This window comes from Dryas octopetala, chromosome 5, assembly GCF_963921425.1.
Source record: "Dryas octopetala chromosome 5, drDryOcto1.1, whole genome shotgun sequence".
In the NCBI taxonomy this organism is placed as follows: domain Eukaryota; kingdom Viridiplantae; phylum Streptophyta; class Magnoliopsida; order Rosales; family Rosaceae; genus Dryas; species Dryas octopetala.
In genome coordinates, this window is record NC_141370.1 from 14,546,141 (window position 1) to 14,574,036 (window position 27,896).

The 27,896-nt window shown below is 35.6% G+C and overlaps 3 protein-coding genes and 1 long non-coding RNA gene across 7 annotated transcripts; all 4 read left to right on the forward strand.

Annotated features, from left to right (window-relative positions):
* The first annotated feature begins 38 nt into the window (after positions 1–38).
* Positions 39–5,376, forward strand: SDH1-1 (succinate dehydrogenase 1-1). The gene is made up of 16 exons (XM_086244909.1): positions 39–304; positions 798–965; positions 1,088–1,175; positions 1,419–1,565; positions 1,672–1,812; positions 2,317–2,402; positions 2,513–2,605; positions 2,695–2,758; positions 2,925–3,068; positions 3,166–3,353; positions 3,463–3,637; positions 3,720–3,890; positions 4,091–4,160; positions 4,243–4,363; positions 4,445–4,482; positions 5,037–5,376. The coding sequence occupies exons 1-16, from the start codon at positions 200–202 to the stop codon at positions 5,137–5,139; spliced, it is 1,902 nt and encodes a 633-aa protein (XP_086101035.1). The 5' UTR covers positions 39–199; the 3' UTR covers positions 5,140–5,376.
* A 7,526-nt stretch (positions 5,377–12,902) lies between these two features.
* Positions 12,903–15,516, forward strand: LOC147284658 (GRAS family transcription factor). Of its 4 annotated transcripts, none has more exons than XM_086245243.1 (2): positions 12,903–13,061; positions 13,169–15,516. In XM_086245243.1, the coding sequence occupies exon 2, from the start codon at positions 13,201–13,203 to the stop codon at positions 15,064–15,066; it is 1,866 nt and encodes a 621-aa protein (XP_086101369.1). In that variant the 5' UTR covers positions 12,903–13,061; positions 13,169–13,200; the 3' UTR covers positions 15,067–15,516. The 4 variants fall into 4 exon arrangements, with proteins under 4 accessions (XP_086101369.1, XP_086101367.1, XP_086101366.1 ...); XM_086245241.1 differs by having other exon boundaries at positions 12,904–13,065; XM_086245240.1 differs by having other exon boundaries at positions 12,904–13,065; positions 13,174–15,516.
* A 2,364-nt stretch (positions 15,517–17,880) lies between these two features.
* Positions 17,881–18,717, forward strand: LOC147284659 (late embryogenesis abundant protein). Its single transcript, XM_086245134.1, has 2 exons — positions 17,881–18,208; positions 18,292–18,717. Exons 1-2 carry the CDS (start codon positions 18,015–18,017, stop codon positions 18,500–18,502), a joined length of 405 nt encoding a protein of 134 aa, XP_086101260.1. The 5' UTR covers positions 17,881–18,014; the 3' UTR covers positions 18,503–18,717.
* An 807-nt stretch (positions 18,718–19,524) lies between these two features.
* Positions 19,525–22,061, forward strand: LOC147284660 (uncharacterized). The gene is made up of 2 exons (XR_015122298.1): positions 19,525–19,921; positions 20,085–22,061. It is a non-coding gene; the product is annotated as an uncharacterized LOC147284660 (long non-coding RNA).
* Positions 22,062–27,896: the final 5,835 nt, after the last annotated feature.

Genomic DNA, 27,896 nt, shown 5'->3' on the forward strand with positions numbered 1-27,896 from the left:
ATAAAATTTTCTATTAATCAAATGCTGATGACCACGAGAGCCACCTACGAGTGTCTGTTTTTATTTTGTTTTGCGCTTCCCATATTTCGCCTCCACTGCGACGCCGATAGCAGCATCCACCACCATCCACTACTGAGATACAGAGAGGGACAGGGATAAACCCGAAACCAAACACCACCCCAAAAGGAGCTAGACCGAGATGTGGCGGTGCGTTTCTCGCCGACTTGGCGTACCTTCGTCCAACCGATCCGTCTTCAGCGACCCTCTTAGATCTCACTTCTCCAGGCTCTTCTCCACTGAATCCGTACGATCACACTCTCTCTCTCTCTCTAAAACTCTCTTTTACACTCTCTGAATGTTAGGTTTTCTTATTCAAATTAATCGGATTCTAGCTGGTTTTTGGTTAGTTTTATGGTTCATTTTATTGAAATTAATCGGATTCTAGCTGATTTTTTACTTAATTATATGTATTCCTGTATTTGAGCTTTTCATTTCTGCTCTGTTTGGTTGCCGAGAATTAGCAGCAAATAAGAGAATCTGTGCTTGCAAGTGGCTGATTCTCCATTTTCTCGAATTTGAAACGGCATCAGCCGCGACTCAAACGAGCTCAGTGCTGCTAATCGGCTTAGTTTTTTCTTGACCCACTTTAAACTTTTTCTGGGTTATAGTTGAATACACTGTTTTTCATTTTATGATCTACATGCAGTTGGTTATTCCATAATCTACATGCAAGTTTAGTTCTTTAGCTTGTGATCGGTTGTATTTGGTAATAATATATGCTTTTTTGCTTTTGGCAGGCTACGGGCCGCTCCTCGTACACTGTGGTCGATCATACTTATGATGCTGTGGTGGTCGGGGCGGGTGGTGCTGGGCTGAGAGCAGCCATAGGACTTTCGGAGCATGGATTTAATACCGCTTGCATTACTAAGCTTTTCCCAACTCGTTCACACACTGTTGCAGCCCAGGTATGAGATGTTGCAATTTAATCTGACTGTTGCATATAGCTTCTCTGAGTTAATGTAACTAAATGTAAATTTCGTAGTTTTGGGTCGGATATGCTTTACTATGTTCATTGAATTGTGTGTAGGGTGGTATAAATGCTGCATTAGGGAATATGTCTGAGGATGACTGGAGGTGGCACATGTATGACACGGTCAAGGGAAGTGATTGGCTGGGTATGTTACTTGTTAGAATGGACACATCTATGATTTTCAGTTTGATGTTGGGGTTGGGGTGTTATACCGGAAAAAATTGCTTCTATGGGTTATAAGTAATTATTCTATTTCCACTGTATAAGGATTTGCACCCAGCATGCACTTTTAGACAGACAAACACACACATTTTGGTTTTTCGACTAATTTCACAGTTATCTTTCCTTGGGTTGTATTTTGACATGTGAGGGTTTCGTGTTCCTGTAGGTGATCAAGATGCCATCCAGTATATGTGTAGAGAGGCTCCGAAAGCTGTGATTGAGCTTGAAAATTATGGATTGCCATTTTCTCGAACTGAAGATGGAAAAATATATCAGCGTGCATTTGGTGGTCAAAGCCTTGACTTTGGAAAAGGTAAGATAATGCATCCATGCAGATTGGAAGTTGTATGTCTATCTCATGATTTCTATTTGAAGCTGTCTGATATTGGCTTCCTTTATTTTATCTTGTTACCTTATAGGTGGACAGGCATACCGCTGTGCTTGTGCTGCTGACAGAACTGGGCATGCTCTATTGCATACTCTCTATGGACAAGCTATGAGACATAACACACAATTTTTTGTCGAATATTTTGCTTTGGATCTTTTAATGAACAGTGATGGTAATTTAATGCATAATAGCTGCACGCTTCTTTTTTTTAGATCATTATAAGTTGCAATATGTATATTTCTATGATTAAAATATTGTAGGATGCAACCCTTTCTACAAACCCAAAGCATATCTGAAGTAATAAATTATAGTCAAACTTGCCTTTCATGAGAAGCAAGTTGTGACACATCACACATCACACATGGAATGAAGTTGTTATGATCATATGTTCCTATACATAAAAATCATCAACATTGAGTGCCTTAGTTAAGAGGTGGTATGGTGAAGGAATGAGAACCCCTTCTTCCGCTTAAAATATATAAATCATTATGCTCTTCTATTCATCTTCCCTGGATTATGTACATTAGTCACTTGTTCTGAAATGTTCAGCTGCATCCACTTTCATGGTTTAATTCTTGATAGAAATGCACATAGGGAAATTTGATGAATAGGATCTTTTTTGTATATCCATAGTGCTTGTCTTTAAGTTGATTGATTATTGAAATTGCATATTCAGGGAGCTGCCAAGGAGTTATTGCTTTAAATATGGAGGATGGGACTTTGCATCGGTTCCAAGCATCATCAACAATTTTGGCCACAGGGGTATTTTTTCTGCTGTTTTGTTTTTTCCCCTGTTGGAGATATCTGTCATTGGAGTTCATCTGATTCCAACTAAGGAGTATATCTAAATCTATCTTTTGTGTTTCTTGCAGGGTTATGGTAGAGCATACTTTTCTGCAACCTCAGCTCATACCTGCACTGGAGATGGCAATGCCATGGTTGCACGTGCTGGGCTCCCACTTCAGGTTTGATTTGGTCCTTCTCAACCTTGAATCTTCTGTAGGCTTTTCCTGTTAACCTTTATAATTTTCTTGTTGGTATATCCCTTCTGCAGGATTTGGAGTTCGTGCAGTTTCACCCTACTGGTATATACGGTGCTGGGTGTCTCATCACTGAAGGTTAGTATTTCTTCAGTTTTTGATAGATTTTAAAGGGTTAGCATCAATTTTGGTTACATGATCTGTTATATAATCTCATCTTTTGATTATTATTTTTATGTCATTTTAATAGTAGTTCATTAGAAGTTGGACAATGTTATTCTCTGGTTATTTTTGCTACTTGTAGGATCACGAGGGGAAGGTGGTATCCTTAGGAACAGTGAAGGGGAGCGATTTATGGAACGATATGCCCCTACGGCGAAAGATCTTGCTTCTAGAGATGTTGTGTCAAGATCTATGACTATGGAAATCCGGGAGGGTCGAGGTGTAGGTATGATGAGTTATAGTAATGAAATAAATCATTTCAGTTATGTGCTTTATTTTTAATTTTTGTGTGTTTTAGTAACTGATACAGTGATTTTCATCAGGACCTTTGAAGGACCATATCTATCTCCACTTGAATCATTTACCGCCAGATGTACTGAAGGAGAGGCTTCCTGGTATCTCTGAAACCGCTGCCATTTTTGCTGGTGTGGATGTTACAAAGGAGCCTATTCCTGTCTTACCTACTGTGCACTATAATATGGGTGGGATCCCAACGAATTACCATGGAGAGGTATTAATATAATTCATGACCAGTAGGCCTCTTGCAATTTAGTCAAGGGCGTATAAGTTCATTCTGCAAAATTCTCCTTTTCCCACCAACATGTCCTTTTGGTTTTCAGGTGGTTACCATTAAAGGTAATGATCCAGATGCTGTAATTCCTGGGTTGATGGCAGCTGGGGAGGCTGCCTGTGCATCTGTTCATGGCGCCAACCGACTTGGTGCAAATTCACTCCTTGACATTGTTGTTTTTGGTCGTGCTTGTGCAAATAGAGTTGCAGAGATCCATAGACCTGGTAATTTAATTCCCTGTTACTGAAGATAAATTTAAAAAAAAAAAGTTTGAAAAACTTAAACGTCTCTCTTGGTCTTGTGCAGGGGAGAAACAAAAGCCTCTGGAAAAGGATTCTGGTGAGAATACCATTGCGTGGTTGGACAAAATAAGGAATTCAAATGGCTCACTGCCAACTTCAAAAATCAGGTTGAAAATGCAACGAATAATGCAAAATAATGCTGCTGTGTTCCGCACACAAGAAACATTAGAAGAAGGTATTCCATTTTACAAAATTTGCAATGCCTTGTCTTCCATTCCCTCCCTTTCCAGGAACATTGTGGCTTTATTTCATTCTCCAGCTCAAGATCTCACATGTAACCCATTATCTTGAGCTTTTTAATCCTCCCCTGTAAACTCGTAGGGTTGGTGCTATTTCAACCTTTTAGTCACTTCCTTTTCTGTGTTCCTTCTGCAGGTGCTCAGTTGATTGACAAGGCATGGGAGAGTTTTTGTGATGTTCAATTGAAGGATCGGAGTTTGATATGGTAAAATTTTATTGTGTGAGGATGTCAACGAATAACTATATGCATTTATTTTTTATGAGCTAAATCTAAAATCTTTTGACAGGAACTCTGACTTGATAGAGACTTTAGAGTTGGAAAACCTTTTGATAAATGCCTGTATCACCATGCATTCTGCTGAAGCCAGGAAAGAGAGCAGAGGAGCACATGCTCGTGAAGATTTCACGGTTAGTCCTTTTTCTTTGAGTTAATAATGTCTTTTCCCTACCAGGCTACCACTATATAATGAAATTTGTTCTGGTTTGCAGAAAAGGGATGATGAGAAATGGATGAAACATACTGTGGGGTAAGTCATCTTTGTCCTCCCCCTTGAAGAGTAATACTAATTTGAGAGTAAACATATGCTTTGCTGGTTTCATAGTAAGAATTCTTACTACAATTGGGGTCAGTCTCACAATATAATTTGTTTCGATGAGAAATTCTATTAACTAATATAATGAATGACAAGCATAGGATTTAGCTTGTCTATTTGATGGATCCAACATCATCTATCACAGGTTTATCACATATGATGTGAGTTTTATGCAGTGCAGCCTTCCCTGAAGCATTTTCTAAAGTAGCCTTTTTTAATAGGGGTTATTTGTAGATACTGAAAGACTAAAATTAATACACTTGGGAATTCTAAAAGACATAATTCATGACACCTAAGTCTTAATGGTGTGACATAGAGGGACTTGAAGACAATGAATATAACACTCCAAAGCAAAAGACCCAAGGGCTAAAATACATTCTTTGTTTAGCTGTCCATTCTAAGTTTCTAACTGATAATGTAGGGGACATATCTAGTTATCCATTCTTGAATTTGAATATATACTCAAATTATGTTAATTTTGTCTGCAGATACTGGGAAAACGAGAAGGTCCGACTAGACTACAGACCAGTTCACCTGAACACATTAGATGATGAAATTGAGACATTCCCACCTAAAGCTCGAGTCTACTGAGGCATCCGTTCGTTTATATTTATTCTGATATTCTTTTACAAGCATGTAGTAACTGCCCAAGAAAAGAATGTTGTCAATTGTTGTAGGTACATCTTTTTGACTAATAATTGTTGCATTCATCTGTGTTAAACTGATGTGACCCAAAGTATCAATAATTTCAATCAGAGATTGGAATATGTATTCGCAGCCGTGGAGAATAATTCTCTGAATGGATGTAATTTGATAACCAGTTTTATGTGTTGCATTGCCAGCAAGTTCATGAATTTTTATACTGTGTTTTGGTTGAGAGCCTGTCAAGTTGGATTTCAGATACCCGTCATTTCAAAGTCACTTGTTTTCCCCAATTTATAACAAAAATAATCAAAATTTTCTCTTTATAAGCCAAGTAATCAAATTCAAATTCCTCAAGTTAAATCCATGCAACCTCATAGAAATTGTATTGCCGTTTTCATAAAGAGGAGATATTCTCATATTAGGTATGAGATCCCTCTCTCAATCATTGTGATCCAAACCGGTTAGAAATACCTAATAATAAAGCCATCTCATTCCCCAAGGACCCGGAAAGATTAGGTAAAGAAGGATGGAATTGGGGTGGGTAGATCCTTCAACTCCTACTTAGAGAAATTAAGCTACATCTAGGTGAAGTTTATATGTTGATTTTGGAAAATTAGTAATTTTCTTGTTTGGCATGCTGGACTAAATTGGATTACATTAGTTTAAAGAGTTCTGAATCTGTTGGGGTCCAGGTCTTTTAGCTAATCCACATTGTATTGATATTGTTTATTAACTTAACCATTTAAATCCAACACAAAGTGAAAGTAAGTTATTAGGCAATTATATTTGATTCACAATTTCTAACCAAATTTAAATTATATAATGCTGCTTGAACTGTGCTGAAGAGGCTGAAGAGCCTTGCTCTCACATAGTACAATATACTACTATATATATTTTAGACTTTTTCCTATCATCCACAAACAACAGTGAAAGAAACAATTAACAAGAGCAGTCAAATGTGCAATGAAGTGGTGTCTTGATCCAAACACTTGATTATTGGACATTTGAGTGTATATATAATAATAACACGGAGTAAGTTAGTAGCAAGTAGGCGACAACAGTGGCTTTTAGTTGGACTAAATGGATTGGATTGACTGATTGAGAAAGCCGTTGGTACATATAATATATGACTACTACCTTTCATGTTGTCATGTTGATGTTAGTGGGAGACACTGTGTTCCCCTCACAAAATCAAATAACTACTCATTCATACTCTCACTCGCCGTAAACCCACTATTAGTTTCTTACTCTTATCTTTTTGTTCTTTTTAATCTATAAATAAGAGTTTAACTTTTTCATAATTGTTTCACTTTAATCCGGAATCATTAGTCATTACCATTACAGTCACCAATTTGAATATTCCTATAAAATATCGGCTTCAATGGTGAATTATATAACCCACTTGGCCTGGATGATTGATGACCCTTTTGCCCACTATGATGTTTGTAGGTAATGGCGGATCCAGGAATGTTTCCACGTGGGGGTAAGATGAAGAAATATCTTACTTCTCCTCTTCTCTTCAACGAATCAGTTGATGAGAAAAATTAACTTTTAGATCCTTGAAGTACAACTATAAACCCTCAAACTCCAATTTAACCGTATGTAGTTGTCAAATTTTAACTGGAGCTCTCTATAAATTTGAGGAGAAAAGATGTGACAAAACTAATGATACAATGCTCACAATGTTAGCAACAATGACATATTACAATATCCAACATTTATAAGGTATTAAGGTCTCGGTATTTCTTCAAATTCCTAAACCGATTGTTCCATTTTGTATTTACTGCTTCTTTAAATAACAAACTCATATAACTTTATGTTAATCAAAACAAAACTCTTCTTACAAAGTCAGTTGCCTAGCATTTCTACAAACACATCGACCCCCATTCGAAGGATCAAACTAACATTTATGGGGTCAAGAATGCAAGATCAAAGGAAAGAATTTTGATTTCATGGGGTCAATTGACCTCTGTTTTTCCTTTGTAGATCGGCCCTTGTTTGTGGGTGTTGATGGTTGTCTAATCAAATTTATATAAGCTGTGTTAATTAAGGACTTATAAATCATATATATATATACTTTTAAGTATTTAAGGTTAGTCGAAGTGGGTAAGGTAAATTGAGTAAAGATTAGAAATAGGTTAGACCTAGGACTTAATTCCCTTAATGTAACAAAAAGAAAATCATATTATTTAATTTATTGTAACTAATTTTAAAGAGATTATATAATTGAGATAATTTTCTTTTGGTTAATTATTTTTAAAAATATTATACATTTCAAATAATTTTTGAATCACTGTCACATACGATAAATTTTACATAACCACTATGATATTATGAGTTTCATCAAAAAAATTGGATTCATTTTCCAATTATTGATTTCATATTTTGTTCTAATTCTGTCATATGAAACTTATAATATTGTTGAAGAAATAATTACACATTTGGTGCACTTATTATTTCATAACTCTCGTGTTAGTTCACAAATTTTTTTAAGTTCCAAATAAGTCAATGAATTAACTGAAGTTTACCTTAGTTTATTCTGTCAAAATACCTCAAACATATGTCAATTTTAGTCATGTGGGAAGTTCATGGAAGTGCATAAGGGACATGAGGGGACATGAAATTACCAATTTGCCCCTCTATGTGCACCCTATGTGGCAAAACTTAATGCTCGCTTGAGGTATTTTTACGGAATAGATTAAGATGGTCGTCAGTTAATTCATGGACTCATTTGGCACTTAAAAAAATTCGTGAACTAACACGAGAATTATGAAATAATAAGTGGACCAATTGTATAATTATCTTTATTGTTGAATTTATGTGATTCATTCCATGTGTGAGATTTGAGGGAAAAAAAAAAACAAATATCATGTTTCTTATTTTATTGGAATAGAAGATCACATGTATAATATAAATAGAATAATTTGCCCATGATAAGCTTTTGAATATTACACATAATCAGCTGTTTGATGATAATTTAAATTTAATCAGCTCCTTATTCTTACAAATCTTAAAAATTAATATGCAAGTAGCTACTAGCTAGTATGCATCCAGATGAATTGTGCCACTTGTGGAATGGTATGTTTGAGAATATTATGTCGACATATGAGCAAATGAAATTATATTACATCAGTTGGAATCTGGTTGATTTAACAAGAGCAAAAGTTTCCACCACTCTCAAGTCTTGAAAACATGAATATTGTATTACGTATATGGCAAATAAATATAACAAAAGTGTTCTTTAGCAACTTTTTTTTTTTTTTTTTTTGGTCAGGTTCTTTAGCAACTTAATTATGTGAGACCACACAAAAGTTGATAACTTAATTACAGGGCTTGTATAAGTTATAGCCTAAATTAAATTTGTCAGAGAACTTAAAAAAAGTGTATACCCGGCTCAATTATTAGAATAAGTACTTAAGTACATGATCATCAACCTTGTTCAATATATATTTAATATTCCCCACCCCACTTAATTCAGCACTGGCTAAAGTGAGAGAAAAAAGATATAATGTCCTAGATTCCAAATTGGTGAACCTATGCATTCCATAATACTCTTATAATTAATACACGTACCCCAACAAAGTAATCATCAATACCCTTAATTAACATAATGCAAAAATTTTGTAGGATGTAATGATGTATAGCTCCATTATCTTCTTCAAAGCTCTAATACTACCACTGAATGTTAGATAGTTAACATAATTTTGTATTTGGCAAACGTTTTGCTTATTTTAAATACAATTGAAAGAAGAGCACTTTTCACTAATCATATTAAGAGTTTGATTCTCATCCTCATTTTGGCTTTTTCTTTAGACCTCAAGTTCTTTTTGCACTGGGAATAAAAATATAACTAAAATTAAAAAGATGAAGGAATTGAACAATTAAGTAACATATCATCTAATTTATTTACCAAGAACAAATGTTATCACATTTAAGTTGTTAAAAAAATATACTTAATAGACAAAAATAATGAGATATATGTATATATATATATATCTCTTTCAAAGAAAGACCATTTGTAGAATACAGTAATATTAGTAGTTGTTGTCAACTAACTTGTGATTTCGTAATATTCCTTTTGACATTATAAATGTTAAAGAAGTTTCAAATTCAAATTCTCTATCTAAATAAAAAAAGAAGAAGTAATATATATTGAGCAAATAGTAAGATATCTTATCATAAGGATTATTTCGTAAGTACCCTTTTTATGTGGAGCTCGACCTTCATAAGATTCACATTCAATTATACTTGGCAGTCGTTTAATTATGCACTAAAAGTGGGATAACCTTGATTTCAAATAGAGTTAGTTTAAGACAAAAAAAAGTAACGTAAGAAATATTTTTTTTTTACGAAGCAATTATAATTTGATATGTATTAACCATAAGGCGACATTAACATTAAGATTAAGAGAGCATTCAAATCCTTTTTCGGAATACAAGGGTAGTCCTCAATTGAAATGAATGGGTGATTGGGCTGTGAGAATATGAGGACGTTGGTTAATTCAAAGTGTGAAAAGAAGTTGTTGAAAAAGAAATGATAAGGTGGATGTATCAGTGTGGGCCTATCCAAGCTAAAAAAGATAAGCTAAATGGATGGATTACTTTGATTTCTTGTCTAATCATCCATTCATCCGACTAGTCATTGACGGCGGACTAAAAAGACATCTAATTTTGTCTATTTTGCTTTTTTTAAAGATTAATTGATAACATTAATTAGAGAGAAAAAGGGTTCTTTAATTTACAGCTTTTCCCAGCTACATTAACACCTTAATCCACAGCCCAATTACAAATCATGACTCATGACTAAAACCAATTCATTTGGTTGACTCTCAACTTTCTACCATGAGCAACATGGATTGCAAACGCAGTGGGAAAACAGTACCCAACTGCATAATTTCCTAGGTGGCCTAAAATTTAAAATAGTAAATAACATTCAAAATAATTATTTCCTTGACTTGCACCATTAGCATATCACTTTTTGAATCTTTCAACGACAACTATAAATTCCATTTAGTGTAAAGTAGTATTCTCTGTGACATTATATTGATCAATTGACCAAGTTAATAGTATGATAATATTATACGTTAGACTATTCTTTATTTAAGTTTTTTCATTAAATGACTTATTTTTTATGACTTATTTACTATTATGATCTCCCCATTAAAATGTTTACAAATTCAATCCTTCGAGCTTTGAAATAATTGAATTACCATTCATTTAAATTATGGTCGAGAATTGACCAAGCTCGTAGTGGAGATGTTATCAAAACCATCTCGATCATGAGTAGTTGACCACCGTTAAAGATCTAAAATGGCTCAAGGAGTTAAATTTGTAAACTTTTTGACATATAAATTAAAGAAATATGTAAATAAAACATTAAAAGGGATTATTCGGTGAAATATCTTAAAAAATTTGGTTATATGTAATGCATTTAACAAAAATATTGCTCAAGTGAGATGTAGATTCTCTGCTAACATTTTTTTTACTAGTTTTAATTTTAGTTGTGTAATGTAAATCTAAAGATAATTTCATTCATACTTAAAAATTGGTATGAATGTATTTTATCTTTTACTTCATATCTTAAAATAATAAATACATGAATATAATTAAAAACACTATAGCATAAACTAGCAGAGAACCTAAATTCGTGTAAGTGAAACGTAACGAGCATGTTAGTGCCTTTTCTAGGTCGTCTTCATGAAGAAGAGTATCCAATTGACTCGGGGTCTGAAATTGTGAATGTGGTGGACAGACATGCCCACCACTACTACCACCACCAAAGGTCCAGGTAGACCAGCAGCCACCGCGAGACGTTGCTTTCTCTGAGGTAATGCTTGTTTGTCCGTTGCTCCCTCTCCCGCCAAAATATCCTGCACCGTTGCTTTTTTCAGTTGTTGCATATTGGTTGGTCCATGATTATCCACATGGGCCCACCTGAGCCCCCACTGTACCCACTTTTCCTCATTAGTCCTTGGCACGGGGGCCCCATTTGTAGTCTACTATTGGGCCCACCAACCGCCCAAAAAGAACAGACCCCAATCTGCGACTTCCTTCCTGAGCTTCCTCCCACTTAACCCATTAAAAGCCCACTCCAAATTTTCACCTTTCCATGCCCTTTTGTGTTTTTACCTTATCCATATATACTTTTGTGTTTTTCCCCTTTCCAAATTTTCACTACAATTTTGCACACACTTATTAAATACTAAAATTTATTGAATTTATAATTTTTTTTTTGTTGTTTGGAAAAGAGAATTGAACTTGATATGACTTTTTCAACTGGACTATACAACAAATGAAGTTAAAAATAAATGAGATTTAGAAAATTTGAATAAAAAAAGTGATCTCAAGTCCCGTTTGTAACCAAATTTCATAAACCCACCAATACCGATGAAACTTTTCTTAGAAAAGTATATTGTACGGGAAAAGTATATTGTACGGGATATTCATATTCAAATTGTTATAAACCATTTACATAAGTTAATGAGTTGTATTTTTTTTATCATCATATTATGACAATATAATATGTTTTATTGGTTAAGAATTTTAATTATGTTCTAAATTTAGATAACTAATGACAATTATGACACATTAATTTAAATTTAAATTTGAGATACAAGTAATACAAATTTGAGGTCTCAAATATTATTTAAAACGATCTAATATATTAGCTATACGGTAAAATTAGATCACGCATTTGAGCAATAAGCAATGTAATCCATTTTCCAAATTGGATTTGTGAGAGAAATAGTGTGTATAACGGCTATATGTAATGATTTTTCCCTCCTTGGGGCGTGACTGACTTTTTACCTCTTGACACTTTTGGGCCTTGACTGATATTTTACCTCTTTGACCCAGGTGGCACTGTGGCAGACTACAGTAATTGCCTTTTTTTTTTTAGCCATGTACAGTAATTGCCTTCAATTCAATTGTATGTGTATGTGGTCATACAAAGCGCCAACTGAATACACATCATATCGAGTATAAATCAGAAGCCAGGCCAAGGCATGTAGGCGCGAAGTCGCAAACCCGTTTCCGCTTATGTCTAAGTCAGAGAAATGGGCGGTCAGGATTTGCTTTCCCTTTCCCCCAAAAGATCAGAGCCGCTGACGTCACAGAGACGGTGACACGGACGCGCCGTTTAAATCCAGGCGGGGCCCACAAGGTCCCCGAGCACAGCGGGCGGGACGAGACAGGGAAAGAGAAAAAAATTAAAAATAAAAGAGAGAAAAAACCCATACACGTGGACGTTCGTAACACGCTATTGTCATTTGAGTAGCTGGGTCCCACCCTCATATGGGCGCCACGTCACGGAGGGAGAAAGAGCGGAGAAAAGGAGGTCTAGGTGTAGGGTTTCTTCCTCATGATTTCTGGTTTTATTTAATTAATTTTCTTTTCTATTTTATGTTTTGGTTTTTGGGAAAGAAAAATACTTGAATACTCAAGTAACTCAACTTTCAATTTTATATTTATCATTAATTACGATTAGTTCGTGACGTCTTCTTTTTTTTTTTTTAGTAAATTTCATTATGAACTCATATTATCATCCGAGATTACTACAAATTAGTACTCAAAGTTGAATATCCAAACAGTATCCTTTGGGAAATTTTTTTTTTATAATTTGTACTGAATGGAGGAAGTGGGACCCGCCACTGTTCCATTTTGGACGGACTTTAATCTGCGCTTTGGTTTTGGTCCTCCTCTTCTGGGGTTGAGAGGGAGTACTACAAGGTTTAGGCTCAGCTGGGTTTCGAAAATATTAATATTAATAAAGCTAACACACACACACACTCTCTCTCTCTCTCTCTCTCTCTAAGCTCGGCAAACAAGTTTGTGAAACTGTGATTCCGCTGTTTCTGGGCCTTCAGTTGTGTATGTACTACTCTCTCTCTCACTCACTTACTCTCCGAGTATATATAGTCTCACTCTCACTCTTTACCCTTCACTAAATTTTCTTTCTGGTTGTGTTGTAATGTAAGTGCAGTGTTTCCCGGCGAGATTTGGCCGGAGAATGGCTTATATGTGCGCGGACAGCGGCAATCTAATGGCGATTGCTCAGCAAGTCATCAAGCAAAAACAGCAACAAGAGCAGCAGCAGCAACACCACCACCACCACCACCACCACCAACACCAGCAGCTCACTCCCTTCTCTCTCACCCCATGGCCCAACACCTTGTCTCACACTCCCCCCAATTTGGGTTACGGCTTAACGGGCCCGGGTTTTTCCGACCCGTTTCAACTGCCTGGAAGCTCCGATACTGGAGGAAGCGGAGGAGGAGAACCCGGGTTTCCGTTTCCGCAACTGGATCACCAGTCCACTGGCAGCTACAGGTTCTCCGATTTGGGTGGCGGTGCAGCTGCCGAGTTCGACTCGGACGAGTGGATGGACAGCATAATAGGCGGTGGGGATTCAACGGATAGTTCCAATCTGCCCTCTGTTTGCGACGCGTGGCAGAGCAATGCTGATTTCGGTCTCTACGCTGCCGATCCATTTGCCCCATGCCCGAGTCGACTTAGCAACCCTTCCTCTTCACCCTCTGATCTCAACCGAGTCATATTCTCCGACACCCACAGCCAGAAAACCCCCAATCCTCTTCAACCCCAATTGCCAGAGTGGAACCCACCTCCACCGCCTCCGCCACCAACGGTGGTTGTTAAAGACGCCAAGTCAGCAAACCCTCCTCCTCCGCCGCAGACGTCCCACCACAAAAACGACGCCGTCGGGGTCTCGTCCAGGTCACCAGAGATCGAATCAGCACCACCGCTTATTAAGTCACTCCTCGACTGCGCCCGACTCTCCGAGTCCGAACCGGAACGTGCAATCAAATCACTGATTCGACTCAGAGACTTGGTGTCAGACCACGGAGATCCAACTGAGCGAGTCACCTTTTACTTCTGTGAGGCGCTATACAGCAGAGTAGCTCTGCAAGCAGAGAAAAGCTTGAAGACCACGTACGACACCACTTGCGAGGACTTCACGCTCTCATACAAGGCCTTAAACGACGCTTGCCCTTACTCCAAGTTCGCGCATTTGACTGCGAACCAAGCAATCCTCGAAGCCACAGAGAGAGCTACGAAGATCCATATCGTCGACTTCGGAATCGTCCAAGGGGTCCAATGGGCCGCTCTGTTGCAAGCTTTGGCGACTCGGTCCACCGGAAAGCCCATTAGAATTCGGATCTCCGGCATACCCGCTCCTGCTCTGGGGAACTCTCCGGCTGCCTCTCTTTTTGCTACTGGGAACCGTCTCTGTGAGTTCGCTAAGCTTCTGGAACTGAACTTCGAGTTCGAACCGGTTCTGACTCCGATTCAGGAGCTAGACGAGTCTTGCTTCCGGGTCGACCCGGACGAGGCCTTGGCGGTGAACTTAATGCTCCAGCTGTACAACCTCCTGGACGAGACTCCAACAGCGGTTCAATCAGCTCTTAAACTCGCCAGGTCGCTGAACCCGAAAATCGTGACATTGGGCGAGTACGAAGCGAACTTGAACCGGGTCGGGTTCATGAGTCGGTTCAAGAACGCGTTGAAGTACTACAGGGCGTTGTTCGAATCGCTAGAGCCGAACATGACCCGAGACTCGCCGGAGAGGCTCCAGGTAGAGAGGCTTTTACTGGGTCGTCGTATTGCTGGTGTGGTTGGGCCGGAGCAACCAGGAACCAAGAGAGAACGTTTCGAAGACAAAGAGCAATGGAAGTCTTTTATGGAAAGCTCCGGTTTTGAGCCGGTAACCCTTAGCAACTACGCAGTGAGCCAGGCCAGGATTCTTCTTTGGAACTATAATTACAACATTTTGTATTCTCTGATTGAATCCCCACCTGGGTTTCTCTCTTTGGCTTGGAGCGAAGTCCCTCTTTTCACTGTGTCCTCTTGGCATTAATGGCGTACGTTAGTGGAATTGGGTTTTCACCAGGTCTTTTATCTCTGTGTGGGAGCCTCTTAGTTTCAGTACTACGCCATTGAAGGGCTTGTTCGGTGCTTCTTCTTCTTCTTGATCAGAGATGGAACTCCGACTTCATTATGGACTTACAAATTACAATTAGCATTTTGTTTTTAATTTTTAGCATATAAAAGCACTAGTCTCCACCATCACAATCTCTTTTGAACTTTTTGGGTCACAAATTGCTTGTTAGTTTTGTAGTTTGTTCCTAGTTTCTGCTTCTTTTCTTTTGTTGGGGCTTTTCTTACAGGTTTGAGATTCTGAATATGACTAATTGTAAAAAAGGGGCATTGAAAATCGAGGGGTAACAAGGTTCTGTCCCCTTCGATGTCTGTAATTCTGTTTGTAAATTTGAATCTTCATATTGAGTTTAGATTTTGTTTCAGTTCAGTTTCATTGTTTCGTGACCTCATTTCTCACTTGCTTGATGCTTGAGGTATAGGTTAGCTCATAAGCTACCATTGACCAAAGCCTGTGACTCTACCATTTATTATAATGTTATTTATGCCATCAGATATTCAGATTTTTATGACTTGCAGTGCCAGTTATGGATATCTGACAGATTTAATTGCCCCATTATCTACCAGGTCCTGTCTGTAAATGTATGTAATTAGGTTTGATGAAGAAGACCCATAACCTGCCCCATACAAAGCTGAGATTTTCTGCAATTGGGTCTTTGATGAATAGGACCTTTCCCTGCATTGCTTGTTGTAATGAACTTGTAAGTGATCTACAACATAATCTTTTCTCCTCCTACTTCAAAACTTTCTATATTCAATCCCTGCTGCTTTGCTTTTGCCTGGTAATCAAATTTGCCTAAACAAGTGCAAAGGAAAAGGACTTGGGAGTTAATAAAGCAAAATTGTTGCAATTTGCACCTTGTACTTTCTGACCATCCAATGTGTAATGCGCAATTTCTGATGTAATTCTGAACCTATGGACCATGTTTTCTGTTGAATCTTGATTGTGTTTTTAATGCATGTCCTTTTCATTCTGTGATCAATCCCTCTCTGGCTCTCTCTTGCTTAATAGACATATCTAGCTAGGGAGGAGAACCATCCCCTTTCCTGGTCTGTACGAATCAATGGGGGCCAAAGCATGACAAAGAAGGCAGTGGACTGCATGATAATATGCAGTTTATGGTCCGAGTGATTGTGACCATTCAAAGGGTCATTGTAAAAGGAACGTTTGAGTATATGGAAATTTGATTTGCTCAAGGGGGTCCCGATTTAACCAAAAATCCGTATGTGGGGTTTTGTATGCGTCTCTTTCAACCTCTTCCTCTCAGTTACTTGTGTATTATACATCCCCCCTCGTGTCATCCTGTGCATAACACCTTCCTCAGTTGTTTAAATGGACCCTGAGTCCCTCTGGCTTGGCTGTATGTCAAATTGATCAAGTGGTTATGTCAAACTTTTAGTGGAAAATCTATAGCATAGCTTCAAATTAATAGTGGAAATCTATAGTAGAAATAGCTTCAAACTTATAGTGGAAATCTATAGTATAGTTATAGTATAACTTCAAATTTATGGTGTGTGGTATGTTGAGATGAGCCTGTTAATATATTTATGGTCAAAAAGTAATTGTACACATTTTTTTTTTTTTTTTGAGTAGGAGGAGCAGGTCGAACTTGGATGTATGGTGGGTAATTTTACGACTCTTCAAACTGGACTACTTAACAACTGTTAATTGTACATGATTAAGTGAATTTGTCAATAGACAAAATACAAAAGTAAGTATATACCCGTCGCTGTATGACAGAAAATTTTTAGCTTTGGATGCCTGATACTGTAATACATCAATTTAGCCCATCAAATAATTCTTCGGGTACTTGCTAATTAACAAGAATTGCCATACTTAATGACTCATGTGATACTGACATTAGTAAGTATATATATATATATATAATATATGTTATATAAAAGTTTATTCAAAAATTAACTATTTTTATTTGTAAACAGCAATGGATTTATATTTTGTTATTTATGCAAAAAAAAAATTTCGCTTTTTCTTTTTAATCTGAAAATTGTCACTTTGATGTGTTTGTATTTAATAAAATTATTTATTAAAACATAATATTTGAGTGAAGAAATAAAACTTTCGCGTACGTAACCTGTATCCACTCGTTATAACTTATAAGTAAGTTTTCTCTCTCTCTCTCTCTACATAGAGCAGCCTACCGAGTGTTTTACGCACCCTGAAAATTGCGATTGTACGACGGTCCATACCCCCAGCGTGCTTCAGTAGGCTCTCACCGCCGCAGATGCTAGCAGAGTAGGAAATCACTTCCTCTGAATTTGACGTTTTAGTTGGTGAGTTTATCAAAGCTCGTCAGATTGTGCTTACATGACATCATACATACTGGCAACGGTCGGCTGGTCCCACCCTCTGGAGATATTGGGGCTTGCTTGTACAACAGTCATAAAAGTGACATGTCACCGCAACTACAGTAGTTGACTGGGTCATTAATGAAAATAAGACTGGGAGTGGGCTGGACATTGTGCTTGGGCTCAGTTGGGTGGACTGGTTCTTTCGGATTTGAGGTACAGGCCCACTTTAGGCCCATTATATGTATCCTTATCTTCTAACAACAAAATATCTGTCAAACGGCGTGTCACAGCCGACAGGCACAGTTCAAACTTCAAAGCCCACGTAGACATCTTTTCACTCGGATATGGTACGTGTCCACTCGACCACTACGTGTCATGACGTGAAAGCAAAGCTTCTGGTGGCTTAAGTACCTAAATCAGGACCAGTCCCTGAATAGAAGTGGACATATTTGGTGATTTCTAGGCCTTTCGACCGCCATTTATTTTACGCTTCTTCATCATCAATCTTTGTTCTTTGTGTATAAATAGCAAAGCGGTAGAAGTATAAAACTGCAAAACATGATTCATGCACTGAGATTAGTAAGAACCAAATCACCAACTTTGACACTCACACCACCGACTCTGCAGCTGCCAGCAAACTTGGGCAAGAAAGCTTCCGGGGTCCGATTCAGACAGGCCGTAACTCAGTCTACTCAGCCCGAGAGTGAACAAAACATGGAGGACAAGGCCCATAACCCCAAACACCAAACTGGGTCAGTCACTAAATTCCCCTGTTTTTTTTTTCGTGGTATATATATATATATATGTATATATATTAATGTTATATGATGAACAGAGAAGCAATGTCTCATTCATTTGGGGAGGGGTATTCGTCAAGGTCCGATGAAGAAGGGTTTGGTGGGGTATATGGAGGAAACCAGTCCTTTCCGAAGAAAGGGGAGCACGATCAGCTGATCCATGAGAACCACCCTGATTATGACAAGACACAGGGGAGTGAAGTCAAGGAGAAGGAGACATCAAGACACCAGACCAATGCATCCTCATAGATCATCATCAACAACACAAGGGTTTACTTAATTATATTTCTTTTTTATCTAGTACGCGACTAGTTTAATTTCTATGTATATATATATATTAATGTCCTTTTTTTTTTTGGTAAAAATATATTAATGTCTTCTTGTAACGCTTTGAAGTTTATGGAAAATTTTCGTCTTTCCATGGCTTTTATGAATAAATCATTGAATTAGCTAGTTATTAATAATTAATCATTTTTTGGTTAATTTTACATTTGGATTTGTTCATAATACACGTACAACCAAAGAGCAACCAACTAACACAGCCCAAACAAACCAACCTTAACACCCTAGGGCCCAAGGAAAGAGCCCAAATCTGAGACAACAGAAACAAAGCCCTAGCATAGAGAAGTGAACAAAAAACAAGCCACTAGGCATTAGGCAGGCACCACCAGCAAGTGCCAAGCATTAGCTGTAGCAAAACCAGCAACAAGCAGCCAAAGCCACAAGCAAGCTGGCCATCAACGACTATTGTCCATAGTGCTCTTTCTTTTTGGCTTTTTTCCACCATTGGTCACATCTCTTTGTTATAATATTATCCATCAACGAGTATCACCTTTTGCACAATTTATGATTAATAATAAGAAAAGCTAGCGGTAGCTTTAGCCTCTGCCGTATAATTTGGTTTTAGCATTATACTCTTATTATTTACAAAATAAAATATGCTTGGGCCTGTAAAAGCCCAACCCGCTACTGTTAGGCTTACTCTTATTTCGGATTTGGGTCGATCCAGCTTGGCCCGTCTTACATTACCACAAAGTCCAAAATATCGAACAATCTAGAAGCAAAATTAAGAGGTCAGCATAAGATAAGGGAACCTAATTATAGTAAACAACTGATAAAGTAATTCGAAAGTAAAAAGAAAAATGGATAAGTACGTGTATATGGTGTATGATACAAAAAAGGTTATGTCACTCATGTGTCCCCACCCACTGAACCGGCATATAAGGTGTCGTGTTTGACAAGGTCAGGACAGAAACGTGCCACACAACGCAAGGTTGAACTGTTTCCAGCGCATCAGAGACGTGGAAATTTCTACCACCGCCTCAACGACAAGTCCTCACCGAATGCTAGCCGTCGATCACGAAGATAACGTATTAATCACAACCGTCCATTGAGCATATATCCCATTATATAACAACGTTGAGTCTCTGGTTGTAATACATTCATCGTCTCCTTCCTCACCTTCTTCACCTTCCTATTCGTCAGCTCCACATCTATTCACCATGAATTCGTTTCTCTGTCTATGGCTCTCGAATTCGATTAAGTCGTTTCGAGATCTACACGTCGATGGTGGTTTGAGGAGCTTGTGAAGAAGCTATGAGTTGTTGTTGAGTAGCTGGTTTGGTCAGCTCGAGATGGAGTCCTTCCTTCTTCTATATGGATTTAAAGGTCTGTATGGAGCTTTTGCTTTGTTTCCATGCCTTATATTCTTTCGTTATGTTTCAGGCTGTATGCTTTCGTGTAGTTTCGTTTTACGTTTCTAGATCTGCAACAAAACGTTGGTGTTTGAAGCTTTCTGCGTTATACTTATTTTAATCTCTGTGTCTAACAGGTATGGCGACAGAGGTCCTGTCAATACCGGAGGGGTCCTCTTATTCTCTGTTACGAGAAAGATTCAACGACGTCGTTTCGGTTGCAGATCTAATTCGACCGGTGGCTGAAAGCGGCTCTGAAGTACATGTATAATGGTTTTTTCGATGAGCGAATTTGTAATCTGACGACTTGGAATCTGAAAGATTGGGGGTTGTGGGATCTGATAGTTGGTTTTGTGAATTCCGGATGTTTAAGATATCGGGACGAAGGGCTCGGCGGTGGGCCGAGTCTCGACCGATCTTTGTCATCCGACCTTTGCCATGACAGGTGCGCTTGCATGGCAGGTCACAAATATCTTAATAAAAAGACAACGATTTTTTGGTTCGAGGGGAAGACCGCATGGGGTTTTGTTGCCCAGGGTCTCCCCTCTGGTGTGTGTGCTGTGTCCTGCTTTCTTTTATCTGCTCTCTTTTATATTTGCTCGCCTGCATCGGATTCCTGACTACTTCGCCAACAATATGCCGTCGCCAAAGGTATTATCTGCCTAATTATATTCTTTCAATTGATATGCATCTAATCATAGCTTTAGCTCTACAATTTATCCAGTTACACCGCAAATTATTGATCTTCAATTTATTACTCTGACCCTCAAGTTAGAAAACAAATGATCGATTATCAGTCGCAATTACTCTCATGCTTAAGTTAGACAGCAAATTATCGATTGTCATTAACAAGTACTCCCATGCTTAAGTTAGACAGCTAATTATTGATTATCATTCAAAATTACTTTCATTCTTAAGTTGCACAGAAAATCATGGATCATCATTCACAATCTCTCATGCTCAACTTACACAGCAAATTATCAATTATCACTCACTCTCTCTCATGCTTGGTCTAGCTATGTTAAATCAATCTCGGGTGAAGGTTATTTGGATATAACCCAATATATATGGGAGCTTAACAATTGATAAATTTGTGTAATAATGTTTGTTGACAGTTTGCTAAGCGTGGAGTTTGTCAACCCTTAACACTTATTTTGAAGGTAAATGGGTTTTAATTTCCTAATTTGTATCTACAACATACCGGTACACTGCACTACTTTATCCAAAAACAAAAGTCGGTGATTTATTAATGGCCACAAGTACTTTTAGTATTGGATTCAACCAAGAGTTATATTGGAGCATCCATAATTAAAATTATACTGCATATACTTTGGGCGCTACTAGTTTCTCTATCTTTCTATAATTTTGGTTCATGGTATTTAATTGGCCTTTTGGCTAAGATTTAAGTGTGTGCGTTTCAAATTTCGGCATGCTACCCTGCACATTAAATTATTCCCAAGTCATATTGGTAACATAGAGTTCCAATAACAAGTGTTGCGTCCTTGTCTTGCAATGACAAATATTCAAGATTGCTCCGAGTTTTGTATCAACTTGAAATTATGAGTTATATTGTATTATGGTCAAATTGTGGTATTTCAAATATGGCACTGTAACTCAGACCCTGTAATGCTTGTTCTGGTTGTAACATCTCTCTTATGTGAATTACTCGGGGGTGTTTTCCAGATTAGCATGATGTAGTCTTTGTATAATTATTTTCTCTAGCTTCTATTGATCTAGTACAAGGCATGAAACACATCCCATTGGTTTGTTGCTTGGAGGTTTGCCGCCTGAAGTTTCTGGAGTCTTGATCCTGCAAGATTCTTGGAATGAAGCCTATTTTCAATTGCAGAAGTGTGCAGAACATATCCTCTCCGTGGTGGACCAGCAGTCCGATTATCCGAAGGTTCAAATCTTATCCGGGATTATGAGGTGATAAATGAAACGAATTGAGCTGCACTTCCCTTATGTTTTATATAATTAAAAAGCCTCTGGGAGGAGTGATTATAGTCTGTTCTGTTTTGTTATTTTGGAATCCCATTCAGCGTTTACTACATATTTTAATTTCAGAACTACCATATTGAATTTCTATTCATTTAGGATGTTCACACTTCACAGCTGCTTTGTGTTCATTATTTACTCATTATAACTGTCAATTGTCATCATGTTGTTGGTAGTTCTGCTTACCTTGTTTTTTAATGTTGTATTTTCTTGCACCTTCTTCGTATGTTTTAATTTGCTTTTGCCACGTTTTGATTCTATCCTTTGCAGTAAATATTTACCCCCAGTATTCTAGAATTTCTGTGAGAAGTTCTGATTGAACACATCAAATGGGAAAAATTCACATCATTGCTGTTCATTGTCGTGTTCATTTTTTAGCTTTGGAAATAAATTATGGTTTTTTTTTCTTTGTTGTCCACGGAAATAAATAAATTATGGTTAGAGCAATGTTCTTTGAGTAAAAGCTAAGATTTCTATGAATAATAGCAAAATATTCTTTGCGTAAAAGATATGTTTTTTGAACACACGTATATTATATTCTAAAGAGAAATTGCATTTTTTGTTTTAGAGCCTCGAAGCTTGTGAGAAGTATATATTTAGAAACGACAAATGATGTAAGATGGCTGTGTTTAACTTGAATGTCTGACTTGATTTGTGATCTAAGATTCAAAACATTGTTTTCTTCCTTTAACTAATTTCTGGGAAAAGAAATTGTAGTATTTAATGCGTTTTCAGAATTAAACGACAGATAACAATGGAAAATATCCAATTTAATCAAAAATAATTAAGGTTGGTATATGATCCCACCACCTATATTAAATAAAAATTTTGCAAAAAAAAATATTTTTATTTTGGAAAGGTGGGACTCTGAGAACGAAATTGGTGGTATGGTAGGTATGGAATGGAAGAGAAAAAAAGAATCAACGATGGTGTTTAAAAAAATTAAGTTGGATGTAGCCTTGCCTTCGTTGGTATTAGTTGCTGCATTTTGTGTGGTACAAATGTTTATGTGAAATCAAGATCTGTAAGCTCAAATAGGTAGAGCGCTCAAGCCTTTATTGGGCTTTGAGAGGTTGGTGGTTCGATTCCATCCAGATCTCCTTTGTATGTTTTTCCTGTTAGCCTGTTAGCTTTGGGCGATATTGTTTACATGGTCTCAGTCTGACTTGAAGGCTTTGAAGGCTTAGTGGGGATGTATTGTACATGGATTTTAAAAGAGATTTTTGTGGAATTAAAAATTTGTGGAATTTAGAAATTATGTATTATTTAATTAAAATTTTTTAGGACTTCAAAAAGTCCGTAAAAGAATTTGTATTTAGTTAAGAATTTACAAAAGTCATGTGATATTAAATTAAGATTTTTAAAGTTTAAAACTCTTAAAAATTTATAATTATATACCTTACAATATAATTTTCACAATTTTAATCTTAATATATTTTGTTAGTGGTGCTACATGATGTGGCATCATAATCTTAAGAGAGAGATAATCTATAGAGAGGAAAAAATCAAAAGTGGATAGAAAGCCACTATCATGTGGTATTACAAATATGGTACAAAGATATAGTTCTCCTAATATTTTTTTTCCAAAAATATTGATGACTTTCAGTATCCTATCAATGGCTCCTCTTGCATTATCGGGCATGAGCAGTTTATATATATTATTATTATATAAGAGAGTAGTTTTGCTTACTTTTCTTTAACTCATGTGTATGTTTATCTCTCATCTAAAATGTTGTCATGTGTTTAAAAAACTAACCCTAAGTTAATTTGTTGTATTTAATTATTTATGATGTTATAATGATAATAGAGAAAAATAATTTGACAACTCTTTTTTACTTTTACCTTTGTCTTTTATTACTCAACTTTTTTTATCATCCGTTAATTTTTCTTTTTTCTTTTATTTAATTATTTTTAATAATTTTTACTTTTTTTGTTTTTTTGTACTTCTCCAGTACTCAAAAAATCACATCCATTTTTTAAAATCTTCTCCTGTATACACCTTTATCTATTTTTTAATTAATGAAAAAATAGAATATTTCAACAACACATTTGCAATTTGAACAAAAAACTCATTTGCAAAGTTTAATCTAAAATGTTGGCAAAAAAAAAATCTAAAACAACTCATTTGCATACATAGAAAATCCAATAAAAATGTTACATGAGTTCAAAAAAAAAAAAATTATGTCGTTGCAACTATTTTTCTCTCTTCAAATGCTGCAACACCTTGAATTGGCCTAAAAATTTGTTTGATCTGGAAAGATCATGTATGAGACGAGAGAAGAATTCTTAGGCAAAAAAAAAGTGTTGTTGAAATATTTTTTTAATTAATTAAAAAAGTAGATAAAAGGTGTATACAAGAGAAGACCAAAAAAAAAAAATTTATGTGGTATTTTGGGTACGGAGGCATACCGGAAAAGAGCAAAAATTATTAAATGGATGTGGTTTTTTGGATACTAGAGGCGTACTCGAGAAGAGCAAAAAAACAAAAGAAGCAAAAATTATTAGAAAATTAAATAAAAGAGAAAAGAAAAATTAATAGGTAATAAAAAAGTAGAAAAAAAGTTGAGTAATAAAAGATAAGGATAAAAGTAGAAAAGAATTGTAAAATTATTTTTCTCTCTCATCATTATAACATCAGAAATAATTAAATATAATAGATTAATTCATGGTTAATTTTTAAACACATAACAACATTTTAGATGGGAGGTGAACATACACCTGAGTTAAAGGAGGTGAACAAAACTGCTCTCATTATATATTAAGGAAATGAAAGGGGATCATATTATATTTGTACTATATATGAATCTGAGATGAATTTTGGCCATTCCCGGAGGTGAACAAAACTGCTCTCATTATATATTAAGGAAATGAAAGGGGATCATATTATATTTGTACTATATATGAATCTGAGATGAATTTTGGCCATTCCCGCCCTTCAACTTCCCTAGACTATGCTTTTTGGTCTTTCAACTAGCTAATTTATCTTTTGGAATATGTATGAAGTATTAACATTATTTTTGGACGAGAGGAAACACAAACAAATAAAAAAGAAGAGGAAAAAATATCGAATTCTTTTGTATACATTTTCTTTTGCATACTTTATATACATAATATATATATATATTAATTGATATATCTCCGGCACTTAACTTAGATGGATAAATATGTATCATGATCTATACTATTAATGAATATGTATATTTTCAATATGATATCAATTAAGTTTAAATTGTTAACGTTGTTTAAATTGATGATAAAAAAATTAACGTACCTTGCACGTGAGTGACATTGTACATCTTACTTCATCTGGATGCTTATATAAGCCTATATGTGCCCTTATACACAATCAGTAAGGAAAAATAAAAAGTTTTAACGTCAAATTAAATATGTTAAATGAAGAGAAGGGCTTAAATAGACATCTAGGTAGACTAAAATATTTGAAATGTCGCTCATGTACGAAGCACATGTTTTTACGTTGGATTTTCCGTCAACAATTTAAACGATATCAACGATTTGAACTTAATTGTTATTAGATAAAAAGTACAAGACTAAAATCACTAAAAATAAAAGTACAGGACCAAAGTGGAAATTTTGTGAAAGTACATAGACCAAAGGTGCCATTTGGCCAAAATAAAAAGATAGTCAATAGTGTGTCAATAAAAAAACATATAGTCTAGTTAATCTAAACAAAAATAACACTCCTCAGTTGTAAAGAAATGGCAAAATAAAATGGTAATTATTGGAAGTAAATTGAAAAACAGTTTCAAATTAAGAGAGGAAAGAAATGTGGGAAAGAGGTTTGAGTGGTATTTTACTCACAAAAATTAGAGGGGCGAGGAAAATACCATATACAGAATCTCCCTATTGTTTTGTTTCCAGCGAGCATTAACGTTGAAGTTGGTACAATATCAAATAGTCAGTGTATAAGCATTATTATTAAGGTCTTATACTCTTATATATGTTTCAAAATTCTATCTGTTGTACACTTGTACCCGATACGAATATATGATTATGGTGAGCTCTTGTAGTCTTGTCCATTGTCCTGCTTTAATTGCTATTGTGAAGGATGCCTAGTTTGTTTGTACTTGTTTCAAATACTTGCTTTTTCATATGTATGTATGTTACTACTAACATACATCTCAAGCCTTTCATGTGTATGTTAGTACTTGTTTCAAAAGCATACACATGAAAAAGCAAGTATTTGACTTTTCTAATAAGAAGCGTACATGTGTTTTCTCAATAAACGCTCTCAAGTACATTCACAAAAAATACTTAAAATTTTTTTAAAAAAAATTTATGCATTCATAATAAAAGCGTTACTAAGTAAAAGTGTTTCCTACCGAAGTATTCCCAACACAAACCCTAAGGCCTTCTACTACAATAAGACCCAAATCCTGTGACCCAACACCTATTTTGGGTCATAAACAGTGTGGTATCAAATTTTGAACTCCAATTGTGCTGAGACTCATTTTGGATCTTAAAATATGCATAATAATGTTAATTAAGTGATAGTTAAGTTATAATTTATAACTTTAATATTTATGAAAATTATACCAGTGATTTTAGTTTAACCAAATCTTTAATATAAGGTCAATATTGAATAAATTTGAATTTATATTTTTATTACTCAAATTATAATTTTTATATTTTCTCTCCATCAAATTGTCTTTCAATTTGTTTGGTATTTTTTAATAGGGGTGGGCATAATAACCGACGCACCGAAAAACCGAACCAAACCCACCGTAAAAAAATTGAAAAAAAAAAGAGTTGACCAAAAAGTCAACACCGTAAGAGAAAACCGAACCAAACCGTATATGGACGGTTTCGGTTTTGGTTTTATGCTCATTTAACCCGAACCAAACCGAACCAAACCGAGTAATTTTTAAAAAATATAATTATATATTTTTATGCACATTTTATACATTTTTGTTCACATTTTATACATTTTTATACACATTTTATACATTTTTATTTTAGACCCTAAAATATATGTTATCTAACCCTATGAGTTTAATATTATATATATAATAATGTTTTAGTATATAATTTTAGTTATATCTTATATAATAAAATTAGTGTATTCTATTTCTATATACTCTATAGTGTATAGTCTATATAATAATGTTTTATGCATATAGAGTTATATATAAACTTAGTATATAACTATATAGTTATTAACTTAGTATAGTTAGTTATATATAACTATATAGTTAGTAACTTAGTATATAGTTGTATACATACTACAATAGTTATAGATAACAATATAAGTAATCTATAATTATAGTAGTATACTAGTATATACTATAGTAGTATATAGTTATATATATACTATACTCATTACTCTATAGTAGTTATATACTTATATATAATCTTATATATAGTTATAACTTATAACCCAAATTTGCCCAAACCCCAAACGAAATCTCAATCTCCCCAAACCCCAAACGAAACCCCAAATAAAATAAATTTAAAAAACCAAACAAATAGACCAAAAAATAGATTATATAATATATATAGTTACAAATTATAATCTTATATTAGATATAACTTATAACTTATAACCCCAATTTGCCAAAACTCCAAATGAAACCCCTACTACCCAAACCCCAAACGAAACCCCAATCTCCCCAAACTCCAAACGAACTGCCAAATAAAATAAATTAAAAAAACCAAACAAATAGACTAACAAATAGATTATATAATATATATATAGTTACAGATTATAATCTTATATTAGATATAACCCCAATTTGCCAAAACTCCAAATGAAACCCCAATCTACCCAAACCCCAAACGAAACCCCAAATAACTAAAACATAAAAAAAAAAAAAAAAAAACCAAACAAATAGAGTAATACATAAATACTGTAATAGACCAAAAACAAAAAGAACAAATTAAAAATCACAAAATCACAAAATCACTTAGAAATCACTCATCACTCATCAGATAGT

Bases quoted from the DNA above. Each gene is read 5' to 3' on its own strand.
- SDH1-1 (XM_086244909.1), top strand. From the start codon at position 200: ATGTGGCGGTGCGTTTCTCGCCGACTTGGCGTACCTTCGTCCAACCGA. The intron at 305-797 runs GTACGATCACAC...TGCTTTTGGCAG, and splicing joins GGCTCTTCTCCACTGAATCC to GCTACGGGCCGCTCCTCGTA. The intron at 3,069-3,165 runs GTATGATGAGTT...GATTTTCATCAG, and splicing joins CCGGGAGGGTCGAGGTGTAG to GACCTTTGAAGGACCATATC.
- LOC147284658 (XM_086245243.1), top strand. From the start codon at position 13,201: ATGGCTTATATGTGCGCGGACAGCGGCAATCTAATGGCGATTGCTCAG.
- LOC147284659 (XM_086245134.1), top strand. From the start codon at position 18,015: ATGATTCATGCACTGAGATTAGTAAGAACCAAATCACCAACTTTGACA. The intron at 18,209-18,291 runs GTCAGTCACTAA...TATGATGAACAG, and splicing joins AACCCCAAACACCAAACTGG to AGAAGCAATGTCTCATTCAT.